General features: G+C 48.0%; 1 protein-coding gene and 1 long non-coding RNA gene across 2 annotated transcripts in view; both read right to left on the bottom strand.

Moving 5' to 3' along the window:
* Window positions 1-13,723: 13,723 nt before the first annotated feature.
* On the bottom strand, window positions 13,724-15,203 carry LOC117004822. Its single transcript, XR_004419688.2, has 2 exons — window positions 14,972-15,203; window positions 13,724-14,776 (listed from the first exon to the last, which is right to left on the bottom strand). It is a non-coding gene; the product is annotated as an uncharacterized LOC117004822 (long non-coding RNA).
* An 80-nt stretch (window positions 15,204-15,283) lies between these two features.
* GLT1D1 (glycosyltransferase 1 domain containing 1) overlaps window positions 15,284-25,582 on the bottom strand; it is a 43,080-nt gene continuing 32,781 nt past the window's right edge. The window contains exons 12-13 of the mRNA XM_033075940.1: window positions 22,593-22,691; window positions 15,284-15,479 (exon numbers count right to left, since the gene is read on the bottom strand). Coding sequence (XP_032931831.1) covers window positions 15,333-15,479; window positions 22,593-22,691 — 246 coding nt within the window. The 3' untranslated portion in view covers window positions 15,284-15,332. The remainder of the gene's footprint in view (window positions 15,480-22,592; window positions 22,692-25,582) is intronic.

The following is a 25,582-nucleotide window of genomic DNA, read 5'->3' on the forward strand; positions in this document are numbered from 1 at the left end:
CTCAGTGAGAGCTGCAGGGCTGGGGTAGGACAGCTTGGAAGAGCTTTCACATGTGTCACTGAGGAGACAGAGCTGGCTGCACTCACCGTGGTATTGATCAAAGTCCAGCAAGCATCACTGAGGAATTAGCCCGGGGAAGGAGCTATCACTGCCAAATGGTGCGTTTAGAAAATGCCTCGAGCATTTAAAGAAACTCCCAGAGATGAATTTATTTAGTCCTGAAAGCCCAGGAGCTCTGTCACATATTTCTACATGTTCATTGTGGTGCCAGAGCCCGTCCCTGCACATCCTGCAGTTCAGTGCCACCAGAAATCAGAACTGGGCTGCTGGCAGCACTCCCAGCAGGGACACAGGGAGGGACAGGGGCAGGAGGAAGGTGTGTCCTGCAGGGACAGGTGCCATTCCTGGCTGGCTGCAGCTGGAGCTATCCCCTGAGGACAAGAGAGCTCCAAACCAAGCTGGGGCATCACCTGCAAAGTGCTGAGGAGACAGAATTTGCATTCTGCTCCAGTTCATTTCTGTTTGAGAGCTCCCAGGTGGGAGTTCACGCCGTTTATGCCCCTGCCCAGCCAAATGATTGAGCACCTTTGTGAACAGCATCACCTTCCTCATGCATAAATAATGCTCCTTCCCTCTGAAACCACTGATGTGCTGTTTGGTTCTTGGTGAAAGCCTAAACAGTGGAGTTCAGAACTGGCAGCACTAATGGCCTGAGAAGAGCAGAGCACCTGGGCCCTGCTCATCCTCAGGAGCATCAGAGGGGCCAAGGTTACTCGAGTCTAGCAAGTGTGCCTGGAACAGGATCATCTCCCAGCTCCTTGCTGATGAGATGTGAAGACCTCTGTCAACAAATCCTTCATTATGCAGGCTGCCTGCTCCAGCTCTGCGAGGAGCAGCAGATGAAGCAGCCCCAGATGTAATATTAATGGCTGGAGAAGAGCAGTGCTGCTCTGTCTGTGTGCACTGCCAGTGCTCGTTAGGGAGTGCCCAGCACGCTGCAGGGTGGCTGCTGCATTGCACACGACAGCTCCTGCACATCCCTGCCAGCAGGGACACAATGCCCCAGTCACCTTGGTTTGCTCCAGCCCTGAGCCTGCTGGCTCCTTGCTGCTCTGGGGCTCCTGTCGTGCTCCCTGCTGCAGCCACAGACCCAGCTCTGCTCTGTGCTGGGCTGTTCTGCCTGGGTACCAGCTCTGTGTGCCTGAATTCCTCCAGCTCTGTTCTGGCTGGTTACCAGCTCTGTGTGCCTGAATTCCTCCAGCTCTGCTCTGGCTGGTTACCAGCTCTGTGTGCCTGAATTCCTCCAGCTCTGCTCTGTGCTGGGCACCAGCTCTGTGTGCCTGAATTCCCCCAGCTCTGTGTGCCTGAATTCCTCCAGCTCTGCTCTGTGCTGGGCACCAGCTCTGTGTGCCTGAATTCCTCAGCTCTGCTCTGTGCTGGGCACCAGCTCTGTGTGCCTGAATTCCTCCAGCTCTGTGTGCCTGAATTCCTCCAGCTCTGTGCTTGAATTCCTCCAGCTCTGCTCTGTGCTGGGCACCAGCTCTGTGTGCCTGAATTCCCCCAGCTCTGTGTGCCTGAATTCCCCCAGCTCTGCTCTGTGCTGGGCACCAGCTCTGTGTGCCTGAATTCCCCCAGCTCTGCTCTGTGCTGGGCTGCTCTGGCTGGGCATCAGCTCTGTGTGTCTGAATTCCTCCAGCTCTGTTCCTTGCTGGGTACCAGCTCTGTGTGCCTGAATTCCTCCAGCTCTGCTCTGTGCTGGGCACCAGCTCTGTGTGCCTGAATTCCTCCAGCTCTGCCCTGTGCTGGGCACCAGCTCTGTGTGTCTGAATTCCCCCAGCTCTGCTCTGTGCTGGGCACCAGCTCTGTGCTTGAATTTTTCCAGCTCTGCTCTGTGCTGGGCACCAGCTCTGTGTGCTTGAATTCCTCCAGCTCTGTGTGCCTGAATTCCTCCAGCTCTGTTCCTTGCTGGGTACCAGCTCTGTGTGCCTGAATTCCTCCAGCTCTGCCCTGTGCTGGGCACCAGCTCTGTGTGCCTGAATTCCCCCAGCTCTGCTCTGGCTGGGTACCAGCTCTGTTCCTTGCTGGGCACCCTCTCTCTGGCACCTGGCAGAGCCCAGGTTGGTGTCCCCAGCCCCAGAACACTCCAGCTCTGAAGTGTAACAGCCACTGTGCTTATTCTTGTTCAGGCCTGTGTTCCTAATAATTAAATTAGAGCTTCCTACAGTCAGTTAATGCAAAAATGACATCAAAACCAATCCAAGGAGCTTCACTGCTCAGCCCTGACAAGAGGAGGCTGCAGAGATGCCTGAGTCTCACTTGCAGCCTTTTCCTGAGCTCAGTAAGTGCAGGTGGGCAGGGTGGAGCAGAAAGCAGGACAGGAGAAAGGGGCTGTGCTTGCACTGCCCAGCTCAGCACTCTGGCTGTGTCCAGCCCAGGATGAGGGAGGAGGATCCTGGATCCCTGAGGAGCTCACCCCCTGCTCAGCTGCCTCCCCATTCCTTCAGCAAATCCTCTGCCTGATGACTGTGGACACACATTTTCCATCCTGCTGTCATCAAGCCAAACCCCTAAATCACATTGCTCCTCTTACCCATTAATAACTTTTTCCAGCTTTTTTCATCAGTGCCCTCTCTCAGGCTAATCAATAGCTTTGCTCTCAGCATTTGGCATTCCCTCCTGCTCTGCCCTTTAGGATGCCAAGGTCAAATCAGCCCCTCTTGTGTTCCTCCCTTAAATAAGTGGTATCAGCCTGCAAGGGATTTTGCAATAGTGAAAAATCCCGTGTATTGATCAGGTCCTGCTCTGTTCCAAGCTCTCCACACAGCCTTGACTTTAATGCAGCACTCAGTAATTGTCTTTTGCAAGAGCAATTCCTGCAGCTGGAGAGGCATTTTTGGCAGGCTCAGAAGGATTTGTTTTCATTGCACTGCACAGTCCTTGCACGCTCACCCCAGTCCCTGGAGAGCCACAGGGTTTTAATCATCTCTGCTAATTGTTCTGTCCCCTCAGAGCTGGGGTCCCCCACTCTGAGAGCACCATGAGGAGGGGCTTTAATTGCAGGGCTGCTCGTTGTGATGTGATTTGTGAGGCTGCTGGGGATGATTGCTGCAAACAGGGAGGACAGAGACAAGCTGGGCATCAAAGCAGACCTGAAACCAGGGCAATTCCAGGTTTTACAGCAAGACTACCAGGCCTGACTACTAAAAAAATTTGCAAACAGCTAAATTTTGCCACTCCGATGCTCCTGAAGAAAATAACATCATCTCCTCCTTCGGAGTCACACCCTTACATCTTGAAAGGCTGGTTGAGCTTCTCACCCTCCCCTGCAGTGACCTGGGCTATAAACAGCCTCTCCTCCCTTTGGGGTGCAGCTCTGAAGGGGCTGCAGAAAGGAAAAGCAGCAGAGAGGGGGAGAGAGGAGCCAAAGGAGCAGGGATGGCTGAGCTGGGACTGGGGACACACACAGCTCTGTGGGATTTGGGTGCACTGGTGCCACCTCCAGCAGGAATTCTGGTGTCCCCAGCTCAGCCTGGACCCTGTCTGACACCCCCAGAGTCCTGGATTAACCAGGAGCTTCCAACCTGCTGCCAGGGCAGCTCTGGGGGAATGCAAAGCACAAATCTCTAAGGGAAATGCCTCTCACTCATTAGTGTTATCAGCTGCTGTGGCTGTGGATGGAGGCAGAGGGTGGGAGAGGATGATTTTCTATTGCAAGGCAGCAGGAGGCCTTACACAATTCACATTGATGTATTTCTGTGGGTGTGTGTACATACATGTGTGCCTGAGGTGTGTCCAGATCCCCTGCCCTCGTTCCTGGCTCTCGAGCCTCCCCATCCCCCATTGAAATATTTTCACTCACTGCACTTTAAAGAGCTAGAAATAGCTTGTCAGATTGAGACAGCTCTTGAGAAGTTTAATTTTCCTAATGCTTGTTGGAAATCCCCTTTCTGAATCTGCAGGAATATTAAGGTTCTTAGCATGAGCTGTGCAGAGAGGGAATTTGGAAGCAAAGCTGTCAGAGAATTGCAGCTGGGTTGGGAGGGGTTGGTGGGCAGTGGGATGGGGGCAGGATGTGTCTGAGGAGGGGAGGATGCCTTGGAGGGTGGGGAAGAGCCAAAAATTTGTGTTCTCTGTGCTGGGCCTGGGCACAGAGAATGAGACAGAATTGCAGCAGGTGATTTACCAAAATATGAGTATTGGTCTAATACTGACACTCAGCTGTGATGGACAAAAGGCTCTCTAACAATTTAAAGTTAGAAAGTGAATGTTTATTCAGCTCTGGGGAGCAGTGTGGGGTAACCCCCAATACACACTGTGAAATTCCAGGTGGTCACAGTGTCTATTTATTGACAAAAGGTTCAAACAAATTCATATTCATAACACCAGCCCCTCCCATCCCCACTTCCCATGGTAATTAGCTGGAATGGCAATTAAGCAGCGTGGTTGGCTCCTTGAATTAAGTCTGGGCTCGTTTTTGTGGGGAGGGCTCTTAGAAGGAGGAAGTAAGGTGAGTCTTCCTCACCCTGACCTTTTCTATTAGTGACAATACAAATGGCTTTTGGGGTAACTCCAGTTTCCACAGAATGAGTTTCTGGTTGCATTGTCCTTGTTTCCTTGGACCTACCTACCAGTTTCATCCTTTCCCATTGCAAGCACAGCTGAGCAAACATAGAACGACAGGCAATCAATTATTTAAGTTTCAGATAACTGTCTCAAGCCCAGTTCCTTCTAACTTTTAGCTAGAGTCCTGATTTGTCTAAGATGAGCGTTTCACAACCCCCCTGCCTGTGTCACCACAGGGTGAGAGCTCTGATGGCTTTTGCTGCTGGGTGTTTGCTGTCCCTGCTGTCCCTGCTGTCCCTGCTGGCACAGGGGACATTGCTGAGGAGTGGCAGTGCAGAGTGGCAGTGCTGAGGAGTGGCAGAAAGGATGGCAATTCCTCCTCCTCCTCGCTTTTCCCACCTGCCCTGTGCTCTGGGTGCCTCAGTGAGTGACTGAGGTGTGCTGGGGTGGCTCCTCTGTGCTCTGCCCCATCCATCCATCCATCCATCATCCATCCATCATCCATCCATCCATCATCCATCATCCATCCATCCTTCATCCATCCACCATCCATCCATCATCCATCATCCATCCATCATCCATCCATCATCCATCCATCCATCATCCATCCATCCATCATCCATCCATCCATCCATCCATCATCCATCCATCCATCTGTCCATCCATCCATCCATCATCCATCCATCCATCCATCCATCCATCCATCATCCATCCATCATCCATCCATCCATCATCCATCCATCATCCATCCATCCATCCATCATCCATCCATCATCCATCCATCATCCATCCATCCATCCCTATCCCATCCATCCATCCATCATCCATCCATCCATCATCCATCCATCCATCCATCATCCATCCATCATCCATCCATCCATCCATCCATCATCCATCCATCATCCATCCATCCATCCCTATCCCATCCATCCATCCATCCATCCATCCATCATCCATCCATCCATCATCCATCCATCCATCATCCATCCATCCATCCATCCATCATCCATCCATCATCCATCATCCATCATCCATCATCCATCATCCATCCATCCATCCATCATCCATCCATCCATCCATCCATCCATCATCCATCCATCCATCCCTATCCCATCCATCCATCATCCATCCATCCATCCATCCATCATCCATCCATCCATCCATCATCCATCCATCATCCATCCATCATCCATCCATCCATCCATCATCCATCCATCCATCCATCATCCATCCATCATCCATCATCCATCATCCATCATCCATCCATCCATCCATCCATCCTCCATCATCCATCCATCCATCATCCATCCATCATCCATCCATCCATCATCCATCATCCATCATCCATCATCCATCCATCCATCCATCATCCATCCATCCATCATCCATCCATCCATCCATCCATCCATCATCCATCCATCCATCCATCCATCCATCATCCATCCATCATCCATCCATCATCCATCATCCATCATCCATCATCCATCCATCCATCCATCCATCATCCATCATCCATCCATCCATCATCCATCCATCCATCCATCATCCATCCATCCATCATCCATCCATCCATCCATCCATCCATCATCCATCCATCCATCATCCATCCATCCATCATCCATCCATCCATCCCCGCTGTGCTGCTCACACAATGCTCCTGCCACAGCACCGAGCTCTGCATTATTCACCTCATTTATTTTCATACAATATTTGGAGCCACTTCATTAAATTCTCTCACAATGTCCTGTCGTTTTTCCCCATCTCCTTGCCAAAGCCTGGCTCGTACAGATAATGCAGCAGCAACAGTGTGGGGTGTGGGGAGGTGGGGAAATGGATTTGTTTTCTGCAAAAGGGGATGGCTGAGAATTGTATGACTGATCTGAGGAGTCCCTCGTTCTTCTCCAAGAAGAGAGAAAAAAAGAAAAAGAGGGGAAAAAAAGAGAGAATGAGCTTGAAACATATCAATTTTGGGTAATAGATACAGGCAGTAAAAATTCAGGATAATTCAGTTTTGAGCAAAGAGAAAAACCTCCAGTTTTACAGGCAATGTGGGGCATGCAGAAAACAGGAGATATCTAGATATTTATATATCAATATATCTATATATCTGTATATATATCTATATATATATAAGCTCCTATTTACTAGCACTGAGAAATGAGACCCCTCACCTTTCAGTGCTTGCATAAATGCAGCTGATCAGCCTCATGGATTGTTTTTTTTTTCCTTTTTAAGTTCTGAGCACTGTGATCTGAGGGGGGACTGATGGAACGAGACTCTCAGGGGCTGCTGCTTTCCTGGCACTGCAGATCTGCCAGCGTTTCCAGGTGTGTCAGGAGCTGTGTGTGGTTTTGGGACAGCAGAGAAGCTCCTGGCCATGAGCTGGGGGTGCAGGGGCTCCTCCAGCTTTTAATGCAGCATCAACCCCCTGGGACACACAGGAGCTGCTGAGCCAAAGCACCAAAACTTTTTTTAAATCCAAATTGCTGCATGGGCTGTTTTCCACCTCCTGCCTTTGCTGCAGCGTGGCAGTGGCCATGAGTGGTGTGGGGTGAGTGCTGTGGTGGTTTGTGTGAGCAGGGCCATGGCTGAGCCTGGGTGAGGATGCATTGATTGCAATTAGCCAGGAGCTAACGAGCAGTGAGCAGCAGCTTCCTTGGGAAGCTTACTGGGAATTATTTCATTTCTTGGTGCTGCTGGGGGCTTTTTCCCACTGCTGAAGTCTTGATTTGCTGTGTGGTTGGTTTGTTGGTTTTTTCCAAGTTTTTCTTTACAGAAATGAATATTGAATATAGAAGGAAATGCTTTGTTATGTGGGATGTATTACAATAAATATTCTGTTTAAACTAATTTCTTACTTTCATATAACTTTAAGTAAAACTGGACTGAAAAGGCTTAATTTGCAGCTATTCAATTTTTTTTTTTCTGGTGGAAATAATAGATGGTTAAAACTAATATTTTATGGATTTTTTTTGTAAGGGAATTTATAATCCACATGTTAGTTGACTGTAATTTAGGTTACCTAGGACAGGGCCAATGAAGAGCACAGCCTGTGCTCCCAGCCCCCAGAGGCAGTTTGTTATGATAACAGATTGACAGTGAAATATTTGGTGTGGGAGAGAAGAAAAGAACATCTCACTGGCTGCAGCACAAACCAGGTTTGCAGCCATTCATGGCCTTTATGCAGAAGTCAATGAAACATTTACTGGAAAGCAGAGGTTTGTGTGACAAAATCTGCTCCTGCTGAAATACAGCTTCCCCTCAATGTCAGCACAGAGCAGCACTCCCCAGAGCTGCTCCCTGTGTGACAATTATTGCATTATTCAAGTGGCAGATGAACTCTTGTCCCATTTTCATTTCTCTGCAGCAGGTACTGGGTTTGTAAAGCCCTGGGAGCTGTGGTGGCACCTGAGAGGTGACACCTGCAGAGGTTCCTACAGAGCTGCCCTGGGGATGGCCAGGGGACATGGGGGTGGCCCTCGTTCATTATTCAGTCTGTCTCTTTCTCTAATTACTTTGAATTAATTTTTTAGTGACTGCCACAATGGTTGCTTGTTTAGTCCATTGCTCTCCTCTCTGTTGTCAGCACTCTCTAGCTCCAGGCTGACATCCACAATGAACATTAGCTTTTATTATCATTTCTTTGGCTAAGTTTGGGTTTAATCTGGCTGGCACGCCGTGTTTTGGAGCAGAGTTCAGGTTAACAGACCTGGAGGGGCTCAGGACACAGCCTGTGGGTGCTGAGGTGGGGACAGGGATTTGCCCAGACTCTTTAATCCATGGCTGAGGATGTGCCCGTGGGCTGGGGGGCTGTGGCTGGACAAGGCAGAGGCACCACGTTCCTGATGGAGAGGTAGAAATGCCAGGGGCTGCCCAGGTTGTGGCTCCTGCTCTCAGGTGTGTCCCTGCCCAGAGCCCTGCCCTGCTCAGCCTGAGCTGGATGAGCTGTATGAGCAGTGATGCTTTTCCTGCTCCCAGGTGTTCCCTGCCCTGCTGAGCCTGAGCTGGATGAGCAGTGATGCTTTTCCTGCTCTCAGGTGTGTCCCTGCCCAGAGCTCTGCCCTGCCGAGCCTGAGCTGGATGAGCAGTGATGCTTTTCCTGCTCTCAGGTGTGTCCCTGCCCTGCTCTGCCCTTGCTGGGTCTGAGCTGGATGAGCACTGATGCTTTTCCTGCTCTCAGGTGTGTCCCTGCTCACAGCTCTGCCCTGCTGAGCCTGAGCTGGATGAGCAGTGATGCTTTTCCTGCTCTCAGGTGTGTCCCTGCCCTGCTCTGCCCTGCTCAGCCTGAGCTGGATGAGCTGTGATGCTTTTCCTGCTCTCAGGTGTGTCCCTGCCCTGCTCAGCCTGAGCTGGATGAGCAGAGATGCTTTTCCTGCTCCCAGGTGTGTCCCTGCCCAGAGCTCTGCCCTTGCTGGGTCTGAGCTGGATGAGCAGTGATGCTTTTCCTGCTCCCAGGTGTGTCCCTGCCCTGCTCTGCCCTGCTCAGCCTGAGCTGGATGAGCAGTGATGCTTTTCCTGCTCCCAGGTGTGTCCCTGCCCAGAGCTCTGCCCTTGCTGGGTCTGAGCTGGATGAGCAGTGATGCTTTTCCTGCTCCCAGGTGTGTCCCTGCCCTGCTCTGCCCTGCTGAGCCTGAGCTGGATGAGCAGTGATGCTTTTCCTGCTCCCAGGAGAGCCTGGGACACCAGCCCAGAGCCTCCAGCGTGCCTTTACTCCTCACTTTGGAGTAAATTAAAATAACTCCCCTCCCCAAATGTTTATTTTGGACTGAACCACGCCAGTCTGAGCGTTACTTTTCTCTAGCACTGCATTGTCCTGCTGCTCTTTGAGGTTCTTTAACCTTGGGGTTTTTGGTGCCTTCAGTTTGCTCTTAGGGCTGGGAACTCTGCTTTGCATCCTCTGCTTTGAATCCCAGTCGAGCAGTGGTGATGGAACAGCGTCTGCAATAATTCTGTTTTCTCAGTAGAACACTGAGGCACAGCCTTCACCTTCCCAGCAGTTCATGGCAGTTGCAGCCGAGTTATTTGATTAAAATATTATTTTTACCAGCTGCTTGAAAGTGCTGCAGCAATCTGATTTATCCTCATTGTCAGTGTGTGTTTGTTGAGGCTTTCAGCCGAAATGAACTCACCATTCAGTTGGCACTAATGCCAAGGGAACCATTGTATTCCAGAATAATGGAGCACAATGTGCAGCAAAACATCGTGCTCGTGCAGTTGCATTTAATACACAATGGGAATTATTTGGTGGCTTAGGGTGTTAATCTGCTTCCTCTGGCAGGTTTTGTTTCAGCCCACAAAAAAAACCCCAAAAAACTATCCCCAGAAATAATCCTCCCAATATCCCTGGAGGAGCTTGGTGTGTCCAAGAACAGGGATGGAGATTTTTGCTGATTAAAAAAAAAAAAAAAAATTAAAAAAAAAAATTACTTTTTTTTCCTGCAAAACCTGAATTTCTCTGGATTTTCTGTTGGCCTGCAATATGCTGGGCACCTAGAGAGCAGGACCATTGCAATGCTCAGTTTTTAATCAGTGTTCAGAGCAGGTGCCCAGCCTGGTGCCACACAGGAGTGACTCAGGTGCAACCTTCAGCCAGAGATCAGCCCTGGGTTCAGCACTGACACACTCAGGGCTCTCTCTGCAGCCTGGATCCCCTCCTGCTCTGCATCCCCAAACCTCAGCTCAGGGTCCAGCCCATCAGAGCCCTCCAAACACGGCTTAAAAAGCATTTTCAATTTTAATCATGTTTGCTTTTTCTTGTGTTTCCTGACAAGACGCTGCCACTTGGCACATGTTGTTGAAAAGGTCGTTTTCACCTCTCGTGTGTGTGGCTACTCAGTCACACACAAACCTCATTGTAATGTGATTTTAACACTGCTTTGCTCTGTCACAGCAGATCCATGGCTGGGGCACTGGGGTGGAGGGAGGGAAGTGCTGCTGAAGGATGGTGAATACTCAGAACAGGTAACTCTGATGTTCTCCTGTTCCAGAACACGGTTATTGAATGTGTGCAGTGCCTCTCACTTTGCTCTGCTGGCACCCAGGAGAAGGTGCAGCTTTTGTGGTGTGCCTGGGAAATAACCCAGGGCCAAGCCAGCCTCAGGTCAAAGCTGATTTCAGATCCTGGAGCTGCAGATCCTGGAGCTGGAGATCCTGGTGTGCAGTGCCAGGGGTGAGGGCTTGGGCAAGCAGGGATTTCTGCACGTCTTTAAAGGGATTCCAGGTGAGTTCTCACTCACCCAAACCTATTTTGAAAAGAAAAAACCAAACCTGGGAAGAAGCTGGGAGCTGTGAGGGATCCAAAGGGCACACTCAGGGGTGTGAGTTGTGGATGTATTGCTCAAGTTAAATTAAAGCTCAGTTCACTTTGTAAAAGCCACTAACATAGCACTGAGACTTTTCAATGGCAGGATTAATTTCTGAAGCAGCAGAGGAGTGTTTAGGCTCAATGAATGATGAAACTTGACTGAATCACACAAATGAAATAAGTGACCTCTATCTGGCAAGGTTACACTTGTGGCTGGACTTATTTTTTAAGCAGATTTGAAGGGCACAAAAATAGGAATTGCATGTAAGAAGCACATTAAGGTATCATAAAAGGGATGGCAGCACTTGCTGTGGAGTTAAAGGGTTAAAGGGGTGAATGCTTTTCCAGGTCAGGTGTCCACAGCTCTGATTCCTCAGCAACCAGATGTTCTCTGCTGGTCTAATTAAAATGTATTGTTTAATTTCAAACAAATGTTTTAAATTAGCTGAATGGCGATGCTCTAGGGGAAATTTATTTCTAGAGTCATTTTGTCAGGCCCTGCACAAAACAAACGCTGGCCTACATTCTCTGGAAAGGATGTGAGATTTCAAGTGCCCTCAGTATTTGATAGCTAAAAGAGATGTCACAGGAATGACAAGGAATAATTACTTGATGAAAATATTTAGAGAGAATTAAATTTCAGATGATTATCCACCCCTTTCGAAAACGTAGGCTGTTTCTTAAAAAATTAGGAATCCTGGTTTTTCCTACAGTTTGCTCTTACATTGGTGGCTGTGAGATTTTGCATTTGAATGAAAGCTCAGAGCAGTGAGGGCCTGGGAGGGGAAGGTTGTGCTGTGCCTGGGACAGGTCCAAGGTTTGGGGACCTGCTCCTCCCCCAGGGCTGTGTCAGACTCTGGAGCTGGGCTGGGACCAACCCAGGAGGGTGGAGGGGAAATAAATTCTGGAGTGATGAAATTACTTTGGACAACTTAATGAAAAAAAACTGCTCAGATCCCAGTGAGCCATTAAATGGCTGAATCCACATGGAAGCACCCATCTCCCCTGACAAGCCTTTGACAAAACTGCTCCTTTATTTTCATGGGGAATGATTCCTGACCCAAAGATTAAAAAGACTGAGGGGAGAAAGGGACAGAAGGAGTTGAGCCCAAGAGACAGCAGAAAATGCATTGAAAATGAAGACTGAAGTGCTTGTGCATTTATTAAACCCAAAGGCAGCATTTGCAGATGTTTGGCTTGGTTAATACTCAGCCTAAATTGATGGCAAATGATTTGCAGAAGAGGCACAAATACTTTTAAATCTTCCAGTGTCCATTTTAGTGTTTTTCTTTCCCAGTTAAGTCCTGATGTGATCATAGCAAACCTCCAGAGCAGCTGCCTGATGCCAGCTGGAGCTCTGGGGCTCTGTGAATGGAAACCCCAAAGGCCAGCACCCCAAAAAATGGGAAAACTGAGCCCAGCATGAGAGTTCTTAGGGCAGAGGGGCAAGGAAAGTACAGAGAGTAACCCTGAAAATTGGGATGTGTGCTTTGGGGCTAATCCACATAAAATCCAACTTCAGACAGCTCCCACTCCTCATGGCTGGGGTTTGCACACCCCAGTTCAAGGGAGGGAACAGCAAGAGTTAACTGCAAAATAAAATGCATGTAATTGGATTAATTAGCAGTACATTCAAGGTCCTGGAGCACAGAGGCAGCCGTGGGGTGGGTGCACAATGGAGAAAAGCTTTTCCCTGCAAACAGAACAAGTGCTATTTTTGGAGCTGGATCTGCATCTCTTCGAGGTGTGCTTTGCTTAAAAAGCTGCTTGGGTAGGAGTGGGGCTTTGAAGGGGAAGATAAATACTGTAATTAGGGCTGCAGGACAACAAAAGGATTATTCTTACCTATAAAATCATTTGAGTGAAGTCTCTGCAAAGATAATTACACCCAAAACTGCTTGCATGGGTCTCATATTTTCCTTACAAGGACTTACAAGACTCATTGAATATTTATAGGCCTGGAACACAAGAGTGGATGAAATTTCGAGCATAAATCCAGCTGCAGTTTATGGTGATGAAATCCCCTGCAGTTGTTGGCCCAACCTTTGAGCCTTGTGCTGTGATGGATGTCCCAGAGCTGCACACAATCCTCAGGCTCAGCCCTCCACTCTGGGCTGTTTTCCTGCTCCTTTCCTTCATGCATGCTTGTTTGTGTTTCTGCCATGGTTAGCACATGCAAATGAGCATGCTGTTTCCCAGATGCAGATTTCATATTTATAGATTAAATACAGCCTGAAAAATCATATGTTAATTACATGCTGAGGGTGGTGCAGAATTTCTCACTTGAACATATTTTGTTTTGCTGGGAATAGCACAAATTCCACATCTTTATATTTATAGTTGAATCTTAGTAATAAATGCATCAGGCTGCAGAAAAAGCTTTCTAATCATTACTATTATTAATTACTTACCATTAGCTCAGTGCTTAGGCTTCAATCCCACATTGTGTTTGTTTATTTGTTTTTTAAAAACCTGTTTTTCTCAGAAGAGAACCAATGGAAGGGGAGGGGGATGGCCAAGGACCAAAGCCAATCAAGGTGATCAGAAATAATACCAGAGAAGAGCTCTGAGAGGTTTGGAGAGGAACAGGACACTCTGGCTCAGTTAGAAAATTCATTTTTTATCCCCTATAAACACCCCCTGCCCCATAAGTAACATTCCCAGTCTGGGCAGGGCTGGCTGTGGTTTTACAGGAGGAGCAGCACAGCTGAGCTTCATCCCAGCAGGGCAAAGAACTCAGGGAATACTCAGGGAAAATGTGCAGCAGTTCTGGGATTTTAAACCAGGCTGGTTTTGCCCTTGGGGGTTGTGAGCACAGAACAGGGAGGGAAATTTGGCAGAAATCAATATACAACATTCAAACTGCTTTCTTGTTTACTGCACCAGAACCTTGCAAAACATCCAAAATAGAGAGGAAAGCTTAAAATACACAGAGAACTTCATTACTGCAAAGCAAAGTCTGGCACAACAGCCACTGCAGTTGACAGAAAACATTTTACAGGTTCTCCTTGGGGCAGGATCGAGACTGATCAAAGCAAGGTTTGCTAATAACAAATTATTAGAAATATGATGCTCATGTTTTGGGGTTTTTTCCCTCTAGATGCATCCTTTGATGACCAATTACAGACTGAGGTATGTCCACAATCCCTGGGCTGACAGGGGTGATTAGTGTGGCCTTTGAGCAGAGATCAGTCTCACTTTAAGACAAGCCTGCTGCATTATACTGAAATCCATCCTGAAAAGCCACAAATAACAACAAACAGTACCAAAACACACAGTAAATCGAAAATACCTCCACATCCCTTTTTACAGGTCCCATAAATCTTTTAATAAATAAGTAAATCACAGAGGTACCAATGGAATGGCAAAACAAGAGGTAGTTTTTGTAACAAAGCACAGCTCTGGCACCTGAGCCAGGTCTGGGCCAAAGCTCAGGCCCAGGAGAGCTGGGCTGGAGCAGCTCTGGGGGGTGCAGGGCTCAGGTGAGCACAGAGCTCACCTGTGCTGCTCCCTGCCCCTGCCCTGCCTTGCTTTGGGCCAGCAGGGAGGGGCTGCAGCAACTTCTGGGGGAATCATTCACTGCTGGGGTCAGGTCTGGGCTGTCCCAGCACGTGTGAGTGCACCTGGATCAGGTGTGAGTGTGCACCTGGCTTAGGTGTGACTGTACCTGGCTCAGATGTGTGCACCTGGTTCTGGTGTGACTGTACCTGGCTCAGGTGTGTATGTGGCTCAGATGTGAGTGTGTACGTGGTTCAGGTGTGTGCACCTGGCCCAGGAGTGACTGTACCTGTCTCAGGTGTGAATGTACCTGGCTCAGGTGTGTGTACCTGTCCCAAGTGTGACTATACCTGGCCCAGGTGTGAGTGCACCTAGCTCAGGTGTGACTGTACCTGGCTCAGGTGTGTGTACCTGGCTCAGGTGTGTATGTGCACCTGGCCCAGGTGTGTACCTGGTTCTGGTGTGAGTGTACCTGTCTCAGGTGTGTACCTGGCCCAGCAGTGACTGTACCTGGCTCAGATGTGTGTACCTGGTTCTGGTGTGACTGTACCTGGCTCAGGTGTGACTGTACCTGCCCAGGTGTGAGTGTGGCTCAGGTGTGTGTACCTGGCTCAGGTGTGACTGTACCTGCCCAGGTGTGACTGTACCTGCTGTGTTCAGGGGGTGCCAGTGGAAGGGAAGCTGCTGCCCAGCTGGGCTGGGATGCCCCACGGGCAGAACCTTCCCTGCAGACACCTGGCAGCTGTGCTGAGCTGGGCTGGACACCTGGCTGTGCTCTGGGAATGTGCCGCAGGATTACAGAGTTCAGGACTGCAGTGCTCAGAGCTGCAGTGTCCAGGATTGCACTGTTCAGGATTGCAGTGTCCAGGACTGCAGTGCAGCTCTGGCTGGTTTGTACAAAGAGCCCCAGGACCAGCCCATCCCATCCCATCCCATCCCCTCCCTGCTGCCCAGCGCAGCCCTGCCCTCACTGCAGCCTCAGCACCAGCTGCTGGTAGCTTTTCCTTTCCCCTTCCCAGGAGTGGTGTTTCCTCACGTACTCCTTGGCCCTTGTTGTCATTTCCTTTTCCAGAATGGGGTCATTCAGTAAACTCTTGGACAGCACAACAAACTCCTAAAAGAGATGAAGGAAAGAATCAGTTAAAAGTTCCTTGGAAAAGTCCTGATGCTACTGAGGGAGCTGGTACCTGCCCCACTGTGAGCCATTCTTCAAGGCCAAGTACCTTTATATACTTTATTTATAAACAATGAAATAGTAATTTTAATATTTTACATGGCCCACCAACTAAGTCATTAAATATCAAAGACAATTCCAACAGTGCTAAGACCAATGAGCAACACATTAAATGACACCAAAACTGTCTGCCTACCCAGTGCTGGAAACCCAGGCTGGTTATAAATTATTTTATATTTATTATAAATATATACATTATTATATATTTTTGTATTTATTATAAATTAATTGCCTGCTCTGCATGGAGGATAACTGGAATCAGATGTTTGAGGTCAGCTCAGCTAAACTTTTACCTCATTGCTACTGTGACACCTTCAGTGAATTTTATGGTAAGACTAAAAAAGTCCCAACACAACCCCAGTGTAAAGGTAAGAGCAGGCATGTAGCACCTGGGCAGATACAGGTACAGCAGAAACACCAAAAAAAAAAAAAAAAGCCATATATTCCCTTTAACTTCACTGGGCAAAATACCAGAGCTCAAGGAGCACAACTGCTCCTCTGCCTGCTCCTCTGCCTCTCTCATTTACTTCTAGGCAAGAGAAATTGAGAACTTCAAACATGTGGAAGGAGATTTGGTGTCTGAACTAATCTATTCTGAGCAGCTGGTTTAATTTTCCATCAAGAGACAACTTCCAATGCTTCAGCTTGATTACAAACGTGCTCAGATCTGTGCCTCAGAAAAGCAGACAGCTCTCGTGGCACTGGGAAATTCAGATAAAGAGTTACTGCCCAAGGGGTGGTGAGGATCAGAGCAGAGGAGAGGATGGGAGAGGAGAGATTATTTACACAGGACATAGCACAGGTGAGAGCAGAGCTCAGATCAGTGTCAGACTAAGTACAATTATACCTGAAAATCTCAGTGCACACAGGGTCTGAGTGTCTCCACAGACAGAAAATCTGTGCTGAACTCTGCTGGTGCAGTGCCAGTGAGGCTGTGCAGGATGCACAGTGCAATGTGAGCCCTGGGACACTGAGGGGGAAATCATGGGGAGCACAGGATCGTTGATCATGGGGAAATTATGGTGAGCACAGGATATTCACTACTCATGGGGAAATCATGGGGAGCACAGGATGATCACTGCCATGGGGAAATCATGGTGAGCACAGGGCAGTCACTGCCATGGGGAAATCATGGTGAGCACAGGATATTCACTGCCATGGGGAAATCATGGTGAGCACAGGATCATCACTGCTGATGGGAAATCATGGTGAGTACAAGATCATTGCTCCTGGGGAAATTATGGTGAGCACAGGATATTCACTGCCATGGGGAAATCATGGGGAGCATAGGATATTCACTGCCAAGGTGAGCACAGGATCATCACTGCTTGGACTCTCCCTGACAAGACAAACCAGCAGGAAAATTCAAGAGCCACAGCCACAGATCAGTTCTGTGCACAGCTTTGAGCCAGGGAGAGAAGAAGGAGATTTTCCTGCCCAGCAGTTAAAACCCCAGCCCAGTGCTGGCTGTGAGCTGAGCAGCTCTGGAGGGGCCAGGAGAGCCCCAGGCTCTGTCCCTGCTCCCACCCCCTGGCTGAACTGGGATTTCAGCCCCTCAGCTCTGAGATCCCCTAGGGCAGCAGTGGGAGCCCCCAGGCTGTGTCTGTCCCCCCTGGCCCCAGCCCCACACACAGCACAGGGAAGGTGGCAAAAGTCTCACCAGACTTCTGCTGGCTTCATCCAATTAGCAGGAAAATCACAGTAATAAATACTGCTCACACTGAACTACATCCCCAACTTTGATTTTGTGCTCCTGTGGGGGATTTTATTTAAAGTAATGTTTTAAACTAATTTATGTAAATTACCTAAGAGCAGAAGCAGCAGTGTAACATTTCTTGACAGGTAGTCCTATTAGCATTCTTCTAAAATGTGGCTACGGAGGACAAAAACTTGGAAACATGTAAATGATAGAAGAAATGAGATCCTTATTCACAGTTACAATACTTAAGGCTGAGGATAATTTCAGGAAAAAATGCCAGACTAAGTGCAAAGCATAAAGTCTGAGAAAATGCAGGAGAGAGAAAAAGCAAATGGAAAAATACCAGGAGCTGGAGAGTGAGGAGTTGTGAGCCTCATCCCTGCTTCTCCTCCTAATCCAGTGTGACCAGCCACAAGGCACTGGCAGTGCCATGGAAGCCACTGGCAAGATTCACTGTGACTTATCTGGGTTTGCCTCGTGCCCTTGGAGCAGCTGGCTTAGCTTGTTTGCAGGTTTGGATGCTCAGCTTTAGAAAGCAATAACTTCATTTTTCAGGTGTCTCCCCTAACTCCAAGTGACTTGCATTTCAGTTGTGGTTTTGTGCTAAGTCTGGACTTGCAGCATGCAGACATTCTGAGCTCTCAGAAAATCCAGAATTTCCTTTTGCCTTTCCAGAAGCCTGTGCTATACAAATTGCAGGGAGGTAACACATCTCAGAAGCTGTTCTGCTGTATCTGTGCAAGTGATAATTGCACAAATATTTATGCACTCCCATATTTTGGTGTAGATGGGAAATAATCTTCAGTTTTGGTGGAAGAGGGGTCAAATTCACAAACTGCCTCCCATTTATAAAACCCAAGGGTAAGACTTTCAGCAGCCCCAGTGAAGGAGGTGATCTATGTCTAGCTCACTACTTGGGCCATCCATATTCCTAATAAACCTTTATCCCACACAGGAGTGGCTATAATTAATTTACAGGTGGCAGCAGAACACAGAGTGGAAGCTGAGGCTCAGCAGTAAGTCACAACCCAGAAAAATGGGAGAAAATCATCTCCTGTACATCCAGAAGCACTCTCACATCTGCCCTTTTCATGGGGAGTGCTCCACCACAAAAAGAGGCATTTTTCAACAGCAACATCCATAATATAGTTTTCTTCTGCTAAATTGACCAATCACCCTTAAAGAAAATGTCAACTCCTCTGTACAGTACCTAAAATAAATCCTGTATAGCATTTTGCAGACACACAAACACAGGTATGCAGGAGATAAAGGTGGGAAATGAGTGCCCTGAGTAAAAAGGAATGAATAATTCCTCAATTACCACGAGAGCTGCACTGGCACCACAGCTCACACATAATGAAAATGAGATGCACGCTTAATATATTATTTATATCATGAAAGGAAGTCTGCAATTAAACCATTTCATAGCAGCTTCACCCACAGAAGGGGATTGTTAAACAGCAGCAGTGACCCAGGGGAGCAGAGGCCAGGTGTGGAATCAGAGGGACCTGCAGGCAGGTGAGCCCTGGACTGGGACTGCCCCAAACCCAGACTGGTTCTGTCACTGGGAAGGGTCAGAGCTCCCACCTGGGCTGGTCCTGAGCCTGCAGGGCAGAGGAAAACCCAGGAACATGGGCTGATTCTCAGAATGAAAGGCACAGGAAAACCCAGAACCTGGGCTGATCCTGAATGGAAGAGGAAAACCCAGAACCTGGGCTGATCCTGAAAGGCAAAGGAAAACCCAGGAACCTGGGCTGATCCTGAAAGGCAGAGGAGAGCCCAGGAACCTGGGCTGATCCTGAAAGGCAAAGGAAAACCCAGGAACCTGGGCTGATTCTCAGAATGAAAGGCAAAGGAAAAGCCAGGAACCTGGGCTGATCCTGAATGGAAGAGGAAAACCCAGGAACATGGGCTGATCCTGATCCTGCAGGGCAGAGGAAAACCCAGAACCTGGGCTGATCCTGAGCCTGAAAGGCAAAGTAAAACCCAGGAACCTGGGCTGATTCTCAGAATGAAAGGCAAAGGAAAACCCAGGAACCTGGGCTGATCCTGAGCCTGCAGGGCAGAGGAAAATCCAGAATGTGGGCTGATCCTGAGCCTGGATGGAAAAGGAAAACCCAGAACCTGGGCTGATCCTGAAAGGCAAAGGAAAACCCAGAGCCTGGGCTGATCCTGAGCCTGGATGGAAAAGGAAAACCCAGGAACCTGGGCTGATCCTGAGCCTACAGGGCAGAGGAAAATCCAGAATGTGGGCTGATCCTGAGCCTGAATATCAAAGGAAAGCCTAGGAACCTGGGCTGATTCTCAGAATGAAAGGCAAAGGAAAGCCCAGAACCTGGGCTGATTCTCAGCCTGCAGGGCAGAGGAAAGCTCTGCATGTCACATTAAACCTCTGCATGTGACATTAAACCTCTGCATGTCACATTAAAAGAATGAATGCCTGTCACAGCAGTGCTGCTCCCAGCTGGGCTGGGTGTCCCTCCACCCCTCCCAGCCCTGGCCAGGTCAGCTCCCTCCCCCTGCCCCTCTCTCATTGCCTTTGAAGTTTATTTTCCTCCTTCTCTTTATTTAGGTCCTCCCTGAACTTTTATAGACATTAAACAAATAATTTTGAAACTCAGCCTGCTGAATAACTCTTTGTCTTCCCTTTTAGCACAGTTTTGCATTATTTATTGCCCTGTTCTTATCTCTTACTTTTTTTACTTCAGGTTCCATTAACTCAGTGCCAAATATTCCATAAACTTGCAAATTCAAGCAGCAGCAGCAGGATCAACCCATGATTCAAAAGTAATGTGCACAAATGATGGGGTGTGAGAACAAAACGTTCCAGGGCTTTCACTCCCAGATTAACTATTTCCATCTGAGTGCTGGCTCCAGGGACTGGCAGGGCTTTGGCTGTTTCCAGCCAAATGCAAATGGTTAAGGATGGCTTCAGTCAGACACAACATTTCCTCCTTTCCTGGAAGCCACAAGAGCTCACTTCCAGCAAGAATGAAAGAAGAAAGCCAACAGCACTCACGGTTTGAAACAATTCTCATTGCATAATGGTCAATTAATGTCCCTCTAATTTGGCTTTCAAAGGACAGCAAAGGCACAAATGCTCCTACCCAAGGTAGTGCAGAGCTTTCCCTCTGATCACAAACAACTGAAAATCAGCAATGCCTCTTATTCCTGAGCTGTGATCCAGCCTGCATCCTCACAGCCACACAGGATCCACCAAACCAGCAAGGAAAATTCCTTTTCTAATCCACCAAACTCAGCAAGGAAAACTTTTCTAATTCACCAAACTCAGCATGGAAAACTCCTTTTCTAATCCACCAAACTCAGCAAGGAAAACTCCTTCTCTAATCCACCAAACTTTTCTCATCTTTGGTGGTCCAGATTCTTCCAGCCAGACTTCCCCAAGCACCTGGAGACAGTTCTGATTTTTCTAGATTAAAGGCATTTTACTCATTAACTTGATGCATCTGAGGGCACAGCAGAAAAGATACTTAGGATGTCAAAGTAATCAAAGTAAAAATCCCAAAAAGTTTCTTAGCAGAAGATGTTTTCCAGTGCCAGTTCCCAGAGCAGATCTCCTGAGGTCTCACTCAAAGTGCCATGGGCAGTGTCCCTTTCCCCACAATTAAAATGTCCTCTAACTTAATTGCATTTCTTTGATCTGGTGTGACTCTCAGCCCCTGACACACGGTGTGCAGTGCCTCAGACGCTGCATTTGGTGTGGTGTGGGGAGATAAGGAGCACGAGAAAATGAAACTTTATCTTCAGACCTGGGAGTGCTGATGTTTGGCATTCTGAGCTCTGCCTGAAGAAAGTTTTTCCCCAACTCTGCAGTGGGGAAACAAGGGGATCTGAAAACTCTGATGGTTTATCCATCATGTGGCAGCAATAAAGCACCAAAAGGCTTTCCTGAGCTGAGCCACAATTGCTGTTTTGCAGAGGGAGGGGGATCTTCCCTTCCCAGGGCTGCTGCACAAACATTGCTGATTCCAGCACAAATATTTCACCTGCAATTCTCCCCTAAGAGAGATTCTGGGACAGAACAGCACAAAGAGGGGTCAGCAGCACAGGGGGGAGTTCTGCTCTTTGGCACAGCTCAGTGCAGACAAGGGAGCTCAAGAGGGTTCACAGAAACTAAAATTACAGGCTAGACAAATTTACACTCTTGCTCTGATATAAAGAGAGCCCCTCAGCCATTGTCCAGAGTCCCTGGTGGCCCTGGGAGCATTTCTGTGCTTCACACTGCTCAGCCCCTGGGGGGAAGGTGCAGCAGAATTGAGATGGATCTCAAACCCCAAATAAGCACCTGGAATGTGGGATGAATGTGGGATGAATAAAGAATTCATGAATGGGGCAGCATTGACATCAGGAGAGCTCTCAGTGCCTTGGTCAGAGGGTTGGATGTCCTGGAAGTGTTGGAGGAGCTGAAGTCAGTGAACTTTTCTCATGAAAATGTTTACATGAACATTAGTTAGCAAAGAAACAGTCTGGGGTTGGTAGAAACTACTGAATATTCCAGAAACAAACAAACAGAACCATACTTGAATTGGGAGAGTTTTTCTATTAAAAACTCTTTCAAAACCAAGAGGATTCACCTTCCAGAAACACAACTTAATAGGATGCATTAATCACAAAGTAAATAAATGAGACACATTCTCTACTTTGCAAAATTATCAAATGGTGTATTCCAGTAAGTTTTTTAATTTGGAGTTGGATAAAACTCTGAGGGAATGTTTTTCTGAGAGTGACTTTCCAGAGCATACATGAATATGTAACAGCAGAGCCCTAATGCAGGAAAACCTGCTGAAATGAAAATTTAAATATGGGTTGTGTTCCCTCTCTCCCCTCCCTTACTCAACTTCACTGAGACTTCATCCTAACACCTCACTGAATTTTATCATTAATTTCTCTGACTGAGCAATATCTTGCATCTAAAAATACTTTTCATTAACACTGCCTGCTAGAAATTACAGAAGAGGTGTCACCAGAAACTTGAGGCTCGTTCTCTTTTGGGAGCTGCAGCTTGTCCAGCACAATTCCTGTCCCAGGGAGTGCTGGGGGTGGATCTGGCACACCCAGAGCATCCTGCAGGGCTGGCTGTGAAGCTCCAAAGCCCGGGCAGGGCTCTGAGCAGCTCCCACAAACATTCAGCAAGGCTGACACCTAGGACGAGCTCCCTGAACTGCACACACAGGGCAGCAGCTCCAGCAGAACCTGAGCAAACACCAGGAGTGCCCAGACACGAGCCTGGGAATGCAAACTGAAAATGCACCTGAGTTCTGTGCTTTTCTTACCTGGGGGGTTGAGAACAGCAGCCCTGTCTCCTTGTGTTTTATTATTGCTGCATTCCCTGGAATGTTCCTTGCCAGCACTGGAATGTCTAAATCCATTGCCTGGAGAATACAAAAAAATGAAACAGCAGCTTCTAAGGATGCTTGCATTTCCAGGTGCTAATTATGACAATTTTAACAACAAAAGTAGAAACAACAACCCCAAGTTCTTTCCCAGTTTTTAATTGAAAAGCACCATTGCCCAGAGAGCAGTGCCAGGGCTCTGCACTGAATTCAGCCTCAGCTCTGAGGTGTGCAAACCCCTGCTGCTCACACGTGTCCTGAGCTCAGCTTCCATCACAACTGATCAATTGGGAAGTCTGGAGATGCACTGACTGTGAAACCAGAAATATTCATGATGTGCAATTAGCACGGTGTCAAATGGCAAAGAAATGCACTCCCCCAAACTTCAATCTGTTTGTGCTGATTCCCTGTCACTCCAGAGCCAATGCATTTTTCATTGCTGTCATTACAATCCTGCATGAGGAGCAATTTTGCTTCAGCCCACGTAGCAAGGAAACAAAGTTCCAAGGAGCAAACCATGATTTTTTATAGTTTGGACAAAACTGAAGAGACAAATACCCAGGTTAAGGTACAGGAAGGGACTGCTGGGACTTAGAAACATATTTTAATAATTTAAAATACCCAAGGAAAGCACTGTTTAAATCACCACTGCAGGTGTATTAGTCTGACCATTTTATAGCCCTGGCACAAACATCTGCTTTGCAGAGTTAGTGCTAAAAATAACAACCCTTAATGACAGAACCTGCTCCACACTTTGCAGCAGGAACCAGCAGATTATCTGGGGTCATTCAGACAGATTAATGAAGTGAACACAAACCAGAATAAATGAGAAATATAAAAACTGCAGACCAGACTTCTGCATTTGTCTGAGTTGTTGAGGCACAGCTTTTTTAAGAAGTCATTTTGGTGAAATAAACCCCAGTCTTGGGTCACCTGTAAATCACTGTGTCACCTGCTCTGACTCCCTGTGAACCAGATCTGTTTTCCACAGGATGAGCTCCAGCCTTCAGCAGAGCACAGACACTCACAGAACTCCAGGAAAGGAGAAATCAGGGCTGGGCAGCTCCAGGGAGCTGCTCTGGCCCCAGTGACCCCAGTGCAGCCCCAGTCTGGCTCCAGTGACCCCAGTGCAGCCCCACTCTGGTCCCAGTGACCCCAGTGCAGCCCCACTCTGGTCCCAGTGACCCCAGTGCAGCCCCACTGTGACCCCAGTGCAGCCCCACTCTGCTCCCAGTGACCCCAGTGCAGCCCCACTCTGGCCCCAGTGACCCCAGTGCAGCCCCACTCTGGTTCCAGTGACCCCAGTCTGGCCCCAGTGACCCCAGTGCAGCCCCACTCTGGTCCCAGTGACCCCAGTGCAGCCCCACTCTGGTCCCAGTGACCCCAGTGCAGCCCCACTCTGGCCCCAGTGACCCCAGTGCAGCCCCACTCTGGTCCCAGTGAGCTCCAGCTCCTGCAGCAGAGCCAGAACCTGACCCAGCTCCTGCTGCCACCTCACCAAGGAATGTTCTGTATTCCTGATATTCCACCTGAGCTTCTGAACTGGAAATCCACAGCTGTGGTGGCAGCTCCAGGGCTCTGCCCTGCATTTCTGCTTTTGAAAACCAAAAGTGTGGAAATGTTCAGGTCTGGAACTGGCCAGGAGCTGGCATGGGAGGGAGGAGACCTGGCAGGGACAGGACAGGGACAGGACAGGGACAGGACAGGAGTGTGAGTGCCTGGGCACCCTGGGCTGCAGCACAGCTGAAAAGTCTTTCCAGACACATTCCTTCACTTCTGCTTTTCAAAGCTCCTGATGATTGATTGAAGTCGAGCACCAAGTCTATATTTAATTTTCTGTCATTTCCAAACTGCAAAGGGAAAGAGATTTGTTCCAGCTCAGACTTGGAGGGCAGGAATTGCTACAGAAAAAAATCTTCAGGTCCCCAAAAGCACAGGTACCAATGAATTATAGCTACTGAAAACAGAACAGATGGCCAAATCCTTGAGATGCAGGGCTGCCTTTATACCCCTGGCCTTAAACAAATGGGTTGGGCTGTAAATAATTACTGCACAAAGTGGCTTCAGATTTAATTTAGATACTTAGTCTATTTTCAAGCAGTAAAAAGAATCATTTGCATTGCTGAAAATATGTATAATTTACTGACCTAAGTTCCAGGAATAATAGCATAAAACTCCATTTTGGTCCATTGGCCATCTGTTTAGTTCCATTATTTTTACTGCAGTTGCAGGAGGATGCAGGGTGTAAATTGAAGATCTCTCCCCAGCAATACAGCAAATATTTGGTTTATTTACTACTTTGTCTTCTGGATTGTCTCTCATTTTCTTCCTTCTAGTCTATGCATCTTCTTGTTGGCTCTTCAATTTTACTGCTTTACAACATCTTTATTTTTTTATATATATTTTTATAATTTTCTATGGCTTTATTCCAAACTGCAAGGCCTGTGCTCCACGTCTTGGACTGTGCCTCAGAGCAGAGTCTGTCCAACCTCCTTCTCTACAATTGTTTTAAATTGGCTTCTTTTTGGTAAAAGCATAAGAATGTAATGATTTTTACAACAATTGGGATACTCCTGAGAGCACAGAAAAAGGGCTCCAAGGAAATGGTGCTGGAGTCCAAACCTTGTTTCAGTAGGGAATAAAGGAACAGAGGGAACACAGGAGCCTCTCCCAGAGCTGCCTTGGCACCACCCCGTGCCCAGGAACGTGCAGAACCCCTCAGAGCAAGAGATGCATTTTTAATGCTTGCTATCATGTTTTGTTTTCTGCTCTTCAGATGCCAAACACAAACAGATCAGTTGCAGTCAAATCTCAGAGATCTCAGAGCCAGCTGACAAAGTAATTAGTGATGGCTCCCAGCTCTTCCATACCTTGAGGCAGGTTCAACCAGATGTGATTATATATTTATCTCAGTTATCTATTATATATTT

Source organism: Catharus ustulatus, chromosome 18 (assembly GCF_009819885.2).
Source record: "Catharus ustulatus isolate bCatUst1 chromosome 18, bCatUst1.pri.v2, whole genome shotgun sequence".
Classification (NCBI taxonomy): domain Eukaryota; kingdom Metazoa; phylum Chordata; class Aves; order Passeriformes; family Turdidae; genus Catharus; species Catharus ustulatus.